Source organism: Bos taurus, chromosome 11, assembly GCF_002263795.3.
Source record: "Bos taurus isolate L1 Dominette 01449 registration number 42190680 breed Hereford chromosome 11, ARS-UCD2.0, whole genome shotgun sequence".
Lineage (NCBI taxonomy): Eukaryota > Metazoa > Chordata > Mammalia > Artiodactyla > Bovidae > Bos > Bos taurus.
Genome location: NC_037338.1, coordinates 95383057 through 95395931, shown reverse-complemented (window position 1 = coordinate 95395931; position 12875 = coordinate 95383057). Strand labels below are relative to the sequence as shown.

Sequence of the window (12875 nt, the reverse complement as noted above, 5' to 3'; positions counted from 1 at the left end):
GATCTGGTCCCATCACTTCATGGCAAATAGATGGGGAAACTGTGGAAACAGTGGCTGACTTTATTTTTTGGGGCTCTCCAAAATCACTGCAGATGGTGACTGCAGCCATGAAATTAAAAGGCGCTTACTCCTTGGAAGAAAAGTTATGACCAACCTAGACAGCATATTAAAAAGCAGAGACATTACTTTGTCAATAAAGGTCTGTCTAGTCAAGGCTGTGGTTTTTCCGGTAGTCATGTATGGATGTGAGAGTTGGACTATAAAGAAAGCTGAGTGCCGAAGAATTGATGCTTTTGAACGATGGTGTTGGAGAAGAGAGTCCCTTGGACTGCAAGATCCAACCAGTCCATCTTAAAGGAGATCAGTCCTGAATATTCATTGGAAGGACTGATGCTGAGGCTGAAACTCCAATACTTTGGCCACCTGATGCAAAGAGCTGACTCATTTGAAAAGACCCTGATGCTGGGAAAGATTGAGGGCAGAAGGGGACGACAGAGGATGAGATGGTTGAATGGCATCACCAACTCAATGGACATGAGTTTGGGTAAACTCTGGGAGTTGGTGATGGACAGGGAGGCCTGGCGTGTGGCGGTTCATGGGATTGCAAAGAGTCAGACATGACTGAGCAACTGAACTGAACCTAAGGGCTAACATTTGATGTGTGGGGTGGAGGGGGTGGGGAGGCATTTTTTGCTTTCATTCTGGCCGTGCTCCAGCCCATCACAGAGCTGCTGTGGAAGCCCAGGGTTCTGGGCAGTGGCTGCTGCTGCCTGAAAGCTGCACATCCAGACATTAGCAGAGGGCGCAGGGCTGTTTGGCTGCCCATGAATGCAGGGCCGGGGACCCTGGGCTTAACAGACATTGCAGACAGAAGCTTCGTGAATCCCACCCAGCTCCACACACACACACTGTGGGCCTGGCCCCCCATTTCCTCATCTGAGATTGACACAGTTCCCCCTGCAGGGTGGCGGTGAGCCTTGGCCAGCACAGGAGGAGGGTCCTAACCCGAGCTGTCATCCTCCGGCTCCACTCTGGAAGCAGGCCCTCTCCTAGGGGCTGTGGAGGCCCTGGCGGGTTCTTGCCCCATCAGGGAACTAGCTGAGTTTCCCACCTCACCACTCAGCACCCTTGGGGGTGTCTTCAAAGGGGACACAGGAACCGAGGAGTGGCCGTGTTAGGCGGCCCAGTGAGGTGCCCACTGGCCCCATCTGCTGATGAAGCTGTAATGGGATTGGCAGCCCAACTCCTCTTGCTACTCAAGCACCGTCAGGTACCTGTGCCCATCTGGCCGTTCGGCCCTGGTTCCCCTCGAGGAGCCGGTGCCAGGGCCACTCTGTATGTGGACCGCAGCCAGAGTCTCCGGGACACCTGAGGAATCCTTGCTCCCTGTCAGGCTCCGGAGGGTGGGCCGGTGAACCCCATCTCAGGGCAGAACGTGGTAGGTAGCCCGGAAGCTTTAGTTCCCTGGCCTGCCCCCGTGTTCTGTTCAGCCTGTGAATAGGTCAGCTGACCCTGAGAGCATAGCCTGCCTCCTTCAGGAGGCACAGGGGGCTTCAGACCCCACACAGTGTCCTTGGGCTTCCAAATGGCCTTTGGAGAGGCGGTGTGGACTGGAGACCTGGGGTTTCCTCTGACCCAGGTCAGGAGTCTCCCCAGAGCAGCACCTGTGGGCCCAGGGCCCTGGCTGAGTGATTTCAGAGGGGTGCTGAGCCTTACCGCTCTCTTCCGCCTGACCAGGGGCTTGGGCCCCTCTAAGGAGGGCTGCAGACCACCTGGACTGTGAAACCTCCCATGGGAAGGCTGCAGGGAGTGGCCATGGCACTTGGCAAAGCAGGAGGGGTGTGCAGAAATGGGGAACTGTCTTTTCCAACTAGCGTGCAAAATGGCATCGCTTGGGTGATTTATTTCCAATAATTAAAACGAGAACCTCAGGTGCAAAGGGTTAATTGGGCAGTTTCAAAGGGACATCTGTTGCCACGGCAGAGAGCAGCTGAGGCTCCAGGGCGGTCACTCAGGGTGATCTGGTGCCCTTCAAGTCAAGGCAGGTGGATTAAGGCGGATTTTCCTGGAAAGTGTTTCTGTCCAAAGTAGAAAGGATGTTTAAAGTTGGCCTCACTAACACGGGCTCTGGTTTTTCATGTGTCTGACCTGGGACAGGGACTGGGTGATCCTTTCAACCAGCCAGCCTGATCTGATTTGCACAAAAGGGCCCCAGAATGGCGAGGCCTGAGCCCTGTACATGCCGTTCCCTGCAGATAACCTCTCCATCCCCTCCAGCGCCTTCCCCAGTTTCAGAAACGCTTTCTGAACAGGGTCAGCAGTGAGCTCTGCCAGAGGAGCCCTCTCAGCCTCCCCGGCTCACAGTGGCTTCTACATCCATACACGCAGATTCTAGTGGAAGCAGCATCCCCCTGCTCCCCCTCCCCAGGCCGCTCCCCTTCCAGCTGCTGGCCACGGGCCTTCCACTCGGATCAGAGCATCATGCTGTGAAGGAACCTCTGGGGTTGCTGGGGACACTGGGATTAGAACGATTAGCCCGGATGTCGAGATCTTCTTGTACCGGCGACCACCCACCTCTGATTGGTCGAAGCAGAGGAGGAATGGCTGTTCGGGGCTGACACTGCTTGCCTCGTTAGGACTGCCAATGCTACGGCTCTCAGCACTGCTCCTCAGATGCAGAACTTTTCCTCCCTGGTGTCATTGGGATGACACATGGCCAGAGAGATGGGCGAGTATGGGCGCTTGCCCCCGCCGGGAGGGCTCAGGGAAACTGGTGTGTGATTTGAGATGTCAGAAGGAGAAGTGGTCTCTGACTCAGAGGGGACAGAAACTGCCTTTGACTCCGGCCCTGTCAGGGCCTCAGACATCCGTCTCATCACCAGTTTCTCCCAATCTTGTCCAAGAGTGAAGGCTGACCCCAGGGGCTAGCTGCCAAGCAGTCTGTTGCCCTGCTTCCCCAGCTTCTCCAGACCCTTCTCTGGCTCAAGCTAGAATAAAGCAGGATTCCACACAAGGCACAGCTCCACCCTAGTCTTCCCTCGCTCCCCCTCCGGCCCACTTTTCTGCTGGTCTCAGCCTTGAGGCTGCTGTGAGAAGGCCCCCCACTGAGGACCCTGATTCCTTCAGCTCCACGCTCAGAGCTGAGCTCCCATGTAAATAAGTAAATTCTGCAGAGCCCAGGCGGCCTGCTGAGCGCCTCCACAGGCGTGCCAGGTAATGAAAACAAAGCACCAGGCCTTCCAACAGGCCAAGCTCAGGCATCCCTGCTGGGAGCTCCTGGAGGGGCCACTGCAGTTGCTGGGGGCTCCTCACAACCAGTCCTTCCCCGAAAAAGGGGCTCTGAGCCGAGGCCCCGCATCTCTTTCTCCACTGTCATGCCTCCCCTGCTGGCTGGGGAGAAGGGATGAGGCCCTGGCTCCACAAGGACCACTTCCCCGGCTCCTGTTCACAGAAGGGTGGGTATCTATGCCTGGGTACCACTGCTCATGTAGGCCACTTCTTGCTGTGTGACCCTAGACAGTCTCTCCATGCCTCTCAGCCCGCTTCCTCCCTTACAGCAAAGCTGGGACTGGCCTGGTGTCATTCTTGGGATCCACTCCAATGTCCAGGGCAGTGCGGCGCCCAGCTGCTGAGCTGTTTGGCCTGTTTGTCCCATGCTGACCTCTTCAGGACAGATCCTACTTGGCACCCACCAGAGGGGTGCAGGCCAGGTGTATTGCTTTGTGGCGGCTCCTCACTAGCCATGGGGCGACATCAGCATCTTCAAGTGACCTCAGGAGGTTTTCAGTGGACATATGGATGCCCAGGTGGAAGGTGATGTGGTGGGCTGAATAAAGGTCCCCAAAGATGTTCACATCCTAATCCCAGGAGTCGGCAAATGTGTTGCCTATATGGCAAAATAAATTTGGCAGATGTTATGAAATTAAGGATCCCAGATAGGGGGAGAGTCCTACGTGATCCAGGTGGGCCCTACTACATGTAAACACAGTATCTTTATAAGAAGGAGCAGAGAGACTGGAGTACAGAAGAGGTCAGTTGACTTAAGTGATACGATGAAGAGATCACAAGCCAAGGAATGTAGGTGGCCTTTTCCTTTTCTTGCCTTGAGTCAGGGAAATTGTGGATTTCTGGCTTCCAAAGGGGAAGATAATAATTTTATGTTGTATCAGGCCAACTGGTAATCTGTCACGGGGACTCCTGATACTCCCAGTCCACTCTGGGGATCGGAGGGAAGGGTGAGCCTGTCTCTGTCGTGTGCAGGTTTCCTCTGGCTCTGTGCTGCCGCCTGCCGCCCTGGCCCAGGGGTGCTCCCTTGGGTCCGCTCAGAAGCCTTGGAAGTGATTTGCGGGTGGTGGGGGCCATGGGGGTGGGAGAGCCTGTTGCAGCTCTACAGGCTGGCGCCCTCAGGGTGCCCCACAGGCTGTGCAGTGGGGGCTCCAGCCGTGTCTGGGGGACGCTTCCTTCCAATTACCATGGCCCTGGGCTCAGGTGCGTCTCCCTCCCTGTCTGCTGGGAAAACATCCAGTTCTGTTTTCCCACAGGGCTTGGGGGTGGTAGCCTGGGGAAGAGCCCCCACTGCCTTCCGCCCTCAGAGGCGCCAGCACGCCAACCACACCAGCCCTCTTCTGTCGGAGATCCAGAGCCACTGGGTTTAGGTCAGCTGTCCCCTCGCACGCAGGACTCGTCTGATTTCATTGACTTCCCATGCCTGGCTGCGAGTCACACAGCTCCACACAGTGCCAGCAAATCAATACTGAAATAAACCAGCCCCTCCAGGCTGGGGAGCCACTATGGATGCTCCCTCTTTACACATGTGTTCAGGTGCCCATGGCAGGGACTCGAGGACAGTGTCTGCCTCTAGGGAGAGGGCACCAGTGTGGACGGCTTGGCACCAGCTCGGGAGCCCCGAGGACAGGAGCAGGGCCGTTATATCCCGGCCACCTGCGTGCCTGTTTGTTTCCATCTGGAGACTTGCGTGGTTCAGAGGCAGGAAGTGACTTACAGAAATCCCGAACACGGCACAGAGAAGTAGAGCACCACCTGGACTAGGTGAGTGTCATGAGGGCAGGAGGACAAAGCCACATCTCCGTGGGGATGGGTGACAGTTGGACTTTGGCTCCCCGCTGGCCGAAGCGAAAAGGGAAATATGGCCAGCTGCTCACATGCACTGGCTCAGGGGCTCAGGGGCAGCAAGAGGGGCAGGAAGAGCGATTCCTTGACCTGCCCCCCGACCGCCCAGGGCCTTCCGAGCCGGGTGCCGTCCTCACCTCATGAGCCAGGTGTGAGCCCGTTACACCTGCACCTGCAGCTCCTGGGCCCTCACGGGCGAAGACTGAGGTCAGGGCCCACACCAGGCCCTTCATCTCTCACCCAGTCACCACCACAGCTCCCCACACAGGAAGCAGTCCAGCTCAGCCCTCTTCATCCCTGGGGCGGGGGAAGCCCCTGAGCCCTGATGCCCTGCAGCTCCTGGGGGGCACCACCTCCATGGGCTACTCCTGTTTGGTGCTTACAAAAAATTCCACCTACAACAGATGCCCCTGTGAGGCCCAGGAAACACGGTCTGCTCCCCACCTCTGATCACCAGGGCCTGGCTCACCCACAGACCGTCAGGAGGACTCAGTGGGACACGCACACGGCACACCTCCAGAAGAAGGGGACTCAGGCTCAAACGCCACCAGGGCCACACTTCCACATGGCCTCATCTTCAACCACAAGGCTGCTCTTTAAAATGAAATGTGTGCTATTAACAGCAGGCCACTGGCTTAAAAAGAAAGACGCTGTGAAGTTTAAACCTTGTAAAGGGATCAGCGTTTGGATCTCATAGCCTTAATCTGTAATGCAGTGAGCAGGTATCTCAGCACCAAGAGACTCTGATGGATAGCCACCCCAGTCCTGGTGCTTCAGCAGTGGGCAGCTGACTCCTGAAGTCTATACCCACGGGCCACGAGGTCAATTCCCAGGGCCAGAACTCCCAAGGAAACAAAGAAGTCTCTGCAACTCCAAAACACTCCTGGTGGCCCCTTGATGCTACCCCAACATGTCGCTGCCCTGGGAGATTCTTCAGCGTATTGGTTCTAAGCCAGATTTCAGGGATGCTCAAATCCACCCCAGGAAAGCAGAAAAATAATCAAGGTTCCAACTCTAAACCCAAAGCATGTTTGGTGTCTCTCAGCCCTGGAGGGTCTTCAAAGCCCTTCAAAGCCTGAAATAAAATGAAATGTTATTTCATTTACCTGGCCTGTGACAATGCAGGATGCTACCACTGCCATTTTACAGACAGGAGACCTGCCCAGCAGGGGGTGGGCCATGGCAGCAGGAGGGTGTGACTGCCAACTTGGAGATACTAAAGTACTCCGCCGCCTCCAGCAGCTGCAAAAGCTCATGTTGTCTCATGTCTGAGCCTAATAAGACTCAGAAACATTCCTGTCCCTCCATCCAGGTTGGCCACCAGATCTGGAAATGGCCATCTGGTGGCTCCGTCTCACAGCTCAGGAGAGAGGCTGGTGGTCTCTAGGGTGACCCACGGTCTGAACCTAGAAGATCGTGGCCACCCCTTGGTGGGGAGCATTTCAGAGGCATAGGCCCGAGCTGACAGGGGCCCTGCGTGGGGTCTGGTCCACGGGTAAAGGACAGGCTGAACAGAATCACCCCGGTTACCAGGGAAACCAGGGCAACCAGATCCCCCTGCCTGTGCTCCTTCCATCAACAAGCAGACACTGGACACTCTGTCTGGTTCCAGTCTGTCTCCCTTCCCAGATCTGAGCAGCCCAGGGGCGAGATGGCACCCAGCCTGCCACTGGCCATCCCTCTAACCCCTTCCCGCCCGACAGTGCTAATCAGGCTGACGTTGGGCAGAGCGGACTGGTGAAGGACCAGACCCAGATGGTACCAATGCCACAGGCAGACGTGCATCCCGGATTTCCACCGAGCTGGTGAGGTGAGCCCTGCCCCAGCTGGGTGCCCATCACGCTCACCCTTCTAAATGCCACTGGGCCGCGGGCCGTACACTCACCTCGTACAGCAAACAGCCCAGAGACCAGATGTCAGACTTGAAGTTATAGCCGTTCTCATGGATCCTCTCTGGTGACATGTAGTACGGCGTCCCCACTGAAACACAGCAAAGGGACAGGCAGGTGCTCATGCTCTGAGCAGCGGGGAGGCGGGGGGGAGGGGGGGGTGTGGGGAGGGGCCTGACCTCAGCCTCACTGGGATCCTGGGCAGCCCCCTTGCCCTCTCTTCCTGCCCCCTTCTCTGACAAGTGAGAGGGCTGGGTCAGACTGCAGGGCCCCATGCTCGTGGGGCCCTAAAAGTTCCTGGAAACAGGGACCCACTCAGACCTGAGAATCCATCTTGGGGTTGGGTGGTGGAGGACTGCTGTTCTTTCTAATTGCCCAGGGTAGGGGGACACAGAGGCCAGGCTCTGGGAAGCAATTGACCAAGTATCCTCTAAAAGTGACTGCTTAAATCCCAAAAGAGTTCAGATAAGGTTCTCAGCAGTGAAAGCCACCATGGTGACTGCTGACCAACCATGGCATGGGAGCCCATTTAACAGATGGAGAAACTGAGGCTCAGAAAAATGACAGGAATGAGGTTCAAACCCAGATCTTCAGGCTCCAGAAACTGAACTCTTGGCCACCACCCTTGGCTACTAGCACCAATCAACATGTCCTGCCTGAGATTTCTTAACTAGGACAGAAAAGATACTAACCATAAAAGACTGATTAACTGGACTTCATTAAAATTAGGAACTTCAGCTCATGAAAGATCACTGAGAGTTAAAAGGCAAGCCACAGACAGGAAGAAAATTGTCCCAACGATGATCTCATAGACAGAATATAGTTTTAAACTTCTATAAATCAACATATAAAAGACAAACATCCACCCTCCCTCAAATTAGCAAAATATTTGAAGAGTCATTTCAAGAGGAGACTATCCAAGTCACCAATAAGCATGTGAAATGAAGCTATATTTCTCATTACTGATTAGGGCAATGCAAATTAAAAGTACAATGAGGTACCACCTACCCACCTGAATGGTTTAAGCTAAAAGCCTTAGATAACTAAGGTGGCGGTATGCAGAGCAACCGGAACCCTCACGCATTGCTGACGGGGCCATAAAAAGACACACTCACCCTGGGACACCATGTGGCAGTGTCTACTGTACTACAGTTGCACACTGCCGCCATTAAAACCCAGCAATTCTTCTCCTAGGTGTGTGCCCGAGAGAAGAGTACTCTGTCCATCAAGAGACATGATCAAGAATTCACAGAATGGCTTTATTTGTAATAGCCCCAAACTGGAAACAAGTGGTAATCAACAGTAGAAAGGATAGATTGATAATGTGGTCTATTCACACAAGGGAACGCTAAACAGCAATGAACAAGAGCAAATCTCAGGTACATACCACAAAAGGGACCGTTTTCACAGACACAATGTTGAGGGAAAGAAGCCAGGAACAAAAGAATACCACTATTTGATTTCATTTTTATCCAAAACAGGAAAAATTACTTTATGGGGGTAATGTTCAGGAAAGGGCTTGAGAGAGCTTTGCTGTGTGCATATCATGTCTCAGTTAAAAAGCAGAGGCGGCACATTTAAAGACGAGCCGGGCAAGCATGGAAGGAGTTCCTGGTGGGTAGTGAGCTCCTCATCACCAGAGGCATGCAAGTTGCAGCAGAGCAGCTGATTTGGCAGGGCTGAGCAGGGGGCGTAGGAACCTGGATTTGCAACCACAGATTTATGTAAGAATCTGAAATTCTTACATCAGTCCATCTGAAGGACAGCTGTTCAGGAGGCCAGATTTTAAAGACTGTTACACAGAGGACATTTACACTGGCCATAAGAATCTGACGGTGGCTGGGGCTGTTCTGGTCAGAGTCTATGAAGGCAGCCACAGTCCAGTGTGGCAGAGGCTGAGACTGAGATGTAGACTGATGACCCTAGGAAGGAGGGATGTGGGAACACAGGGGACCCTGGGGGGAGAAGAGGCCTGTTGATGAGCTGGACTGGGAAAGTGATGGCTGCCCCAAGGCAGGGGCCTAGACTTCAGGCTGTCATGGGCCAAAGGCGTTTCAAGACAACTTATTTTTACCAATAAAGGTGTTTACGTTTTCATTCCAATCCCAAAGAAAGGCAATGCCAAAGAATGCCCAAACTACCGAACAATTGCACTCATCTCACATGCTAGTAAAGTAATGCTCAAAATTCTCCAAGCCAGGCTTCAGCAATATGTGAACCGTGAACTTCCTGATGTTCAAGCTGGTTTTAGAAAAGGCAGAGGAACCAGAGATCAAATTGCCAACATCCGCTGGATCATAGAAAAAGCAAGAGAGTTCCAGAAAAACATCTATTTCTGCTTTATTGACTATGCCAAAGCCTTTGACTGTGTGAATCACAATAAACTGTGGAAAATTCTGAAAGAGATGGGAATACCAGACCACCTGATCTGCCTCTTGAGAAATTTGTATGCAGGTCAGGAAGCAACAGTTAGAACTGGACATGGAACAACAGACTGGTTCCAAATAGGAAAAGGAGTTCGTCAAGGCTGTATATTGTCACCCTGTTTATTTAACTTATATGCAGAGTACATCATGAGAAATGCTGGACTGGAAGAAACACAAGCTGGAATCAAGATTGCTGGGAGAAATATCAACAACCTCAGATATGCAGATGACACCACCCTTAGGCAGAAAGTGAAGAGGAACTCAAAAGCCTCTTGATGAAAGTGAAAGTGGAGAGTGAAAAAGTTGGCTTAAAGCTCAACATTCAGAAAACAAAGATCATGGCATCCGGTCCCACCACTTCATGGGAAATAGATGGGGAAACAGTGGAAACTGTGTCAGACTTTATTTTTCTGGGCTCCTTCCTTACTCCTTGGAAGGAAAGTTATGACCAACCTAGACAGCATATTCAAAAGCAGAGACATTACTTTGCCAACAAAGGTTCGTCTGGTCAAGGCTATTGTTTTTCCTGTGGTCATGTATGGATGTGAGAGTTGGACTGTGAAGAAGGCTGAGCGCCGAAGAATTGATGCTTTTGAACTGTGGTGTTGGAGAAGACTCTTGAGAGTCCCTTGGACTGCAAGGAGATCCAACCAGTCCATTCTGAAGGAGATCAGCCCTGGGATTTCTTTGGAAGGAATGATGCTAAAGCTGAAACTCCAGTACTCTGGCCACCTCATGCGAAGAGTTGATTCATTGGAAAAAACCCTGATGCTGGGAGGGATTGGGGGCAGGAGGAGAAGGGGACGACAGAGGATGAGATGGCTGGATGGCATCACTGACTCGATGGACATGAGTCTCAGTGAACTCCAGGAGTTGGTGATGGACAGGGAGGCCTGGCGTGCTACGATTCATGGGGTCGCAAAGAGTCGGACACGACTGAGAGACTGATCTGATCTGAAATACAAAATCCCAACTACCACTTCATGTCACTACTTCTCAGTTTAACACTGAAACAATGAGATCAAGGACAGTGTCTTACACTGAGAAAGTTTAGCTATTTGAAACTTATCGTCTTGCTTTTCCCCTCTCTTTGGAGATGGGTGAGAAATTCTATTGTGCCCGTCTTGTAGAGGCCATGAACAGTGTTGGAAACTCCTGCTCCCGGCCTGAGCACCCTGGGAGCAGGATCTCATTACCAAAGCGTCCCAGTGCCCTCCCTGGGACCAGGCCACAGCGGGTGCCCTCTAAGCATCTAGTCACCAAGTCAATGAATCCATCTGCATGGTATCAGATTGTATGTATCAGCATAAACACTTTTAAACGCAGCCTAATGCACTATTTACTTATGTCTGTCCAAGAGGGACTAGCTGATTATTGCTTTACTGGGTTACCAAGCACTGTTTGATGGCAATAATCTTTAAACCAGGACAGCAGCCATCACTTAAATAGTTTTAAGAACTGTGTCATCCTATATGCATACTTTATGGCTGAAATCAGGGGGCTAATTGCTACTTAGCAGAAAGAGCTGTCAGCAAATGAACCCATGTGGGATTCTATAAGCAAACTGCACTTCTAGTAGCAACCCCTTGTACATTTTGGTCACAAGGGAGCAAAATGAAAATGAATGGGCAAGTGTGAAACGGATGACTTGTCATATCCAAACCACAGGATGAAATCCAAACAGTTCTCACATAACAGTGGGAACCTCAGACCAAATGGCAAGCGATCCAGCACTCGGGGTGGGTGGACATGCTTACCAGGTGAGGACTGTCTCCCACACAGAACCACCACACAGGGCTGATGGGGTGCACACAGAGATGGCGCAGGTCACAGGCCCTGTCCTCAGTGAGGGACAGCAGGTCCACTGTCTGGCTGCACTGCACCAAGACCCCTGGCCAACCACCCCCCACCCCACTCCCTAGCCAGAAGTGTCGGCTGGCCCTGACACCTCTTCCCACCCTGTCTCACCCTTCGCTTATTCTCGATCCTCCTGGGTCCCCACAGGAGGGACTTGGGGGAGAGAAGACCTGCTGAGTGATCAGGCTTTGGCCTGGCAGGGCTGCCTTGCCAGGCCCATCTGAAAGTGAAGACTCTGAGTAGCTGGTCCCCCTGCTCGAGTTCCCCTGCTGGCCACCCCCGCCTGCCCTCCAGTTCAGCTGTGCCTCCGCTTCTGGGTGGGCTTCTCAAGGTCAGTCAAAGCGCCCCCTCCCCTGGCTAGGGAGGGCCAGCTGCTCAGTGGATCGGGGCCTTTCCTTTATGTCCCTGTCCCTCTGCTGAGGTTCCAGATGCCTGCCTCGGCCCTGCTTGGGGTGAAAGCCTGGAGGCACCGGGGAGAGAAAGCTGGGGGCATCATCTTCCCCTCTCCTCTCAACCTACCTTTTTATTGCTCCTTCAGCTTTTACTCATTTCCACCGGATATGAGGGGGAAAAGGCAAATATATCCTAATGAGATCTGTACTTTCTTCTAAAATGCCAGGGCTACATACTCCATCCATTCATCTCTCTGTCCATCCATCCATCCATCAGCATCCAATGTTAACTGAGCCCCAACGCTCTGCTGGACCCTCCCAGGTGTGGGTCTATCAGTAGGTAGTGAGTTGCCTGTCCCAGCAAGTGTCCAGGAGGAGGCAGCAGAACAAGGAAAGAGTTGACTGACCAATGGCTGTAACCAGATCACCTGAAAGAGGTTGTTAAAAATCTGGACCCCTGGCCCCTGCATCTCCCACAACCTCCTGGAGCATATCATACAACTGAGAGGAGCTCTGCAGCGTCCCACACTGGCCCTCCTTTCAGCTGCTCAGAAACGTTGTGGAGCCATGAATCCACCAAGTGCTAACCGAGGGAAGTGTGGCCTCTTCCCTGACCCAGGGGAGGGGCCTCTGCATCTTACAGTTGGGGTGCTCTGCCTCACTGGAGGGCTCTTCAAACTACAAAGCTGCAAGGGGTGAACACAGCACCTCTTCCTGTTGTGTCAGCTTTTCCAGGGAATGAAGTCTGTAAAACTCTACTTTTATGCCCACAGTAAGTGCCCAGACATTATGAAAGATAACATTAAAGATAAAATGAGAGACTTCAAAGAAGTTCCAAGCTTGCAGCAGGCCCTGGAGAAGTGACCCCGACTCCCAGGGGTGCTGGGGGAGAGAGGGAGAAGCTGGCAGGGGGAGGAGCCTCCGCAGACAGTGGCCCTAAACGCCAGGCAGGGACCTCCGTGGGCACGTCCAGCGGCAGAGCAGCGACAAAGCCTTCGCAGAGACGCTCAGATGCAGAAAGCGCACAGCCAGGGTCTCAAATCCCCTGCCAGCAATCTCCCCATCAGCCCCGCAGCCCCCAGCCCTGCCCCCACCCTCCCCTCCAGGGACGGAGCTCTGCATATGAAAGAGGAGCCCAACAAACCCTGACCTTCCCCGCGTCTTCACCTAGAACTCCCAGA

The 12875-nt window shown here is 53.3% G+C and overlaps 1 protein-coding gene across 4 annotated transcripts in view; it reads right to left on the bottom strand.

Moving 5' to 3' along the window:
• The window catches only part of NEK6 (NIMA related kinase 6), an 86233-nt gene that overhangs the window by 5400 nt on the left and 67958 nt on the right, over positions 1-12875 (bottom strand). For all 4 annotated transcript variants that reach the window (XM_059891225.1, NM_001098988.2, XM_015473581.3 and 1 more), the window contains 1 exon segment: positions 7016-7110. In XM_059891225.1, coding sequence (XP_059747208.1) covers positions 7016-7110 — 95 coding nt within the window.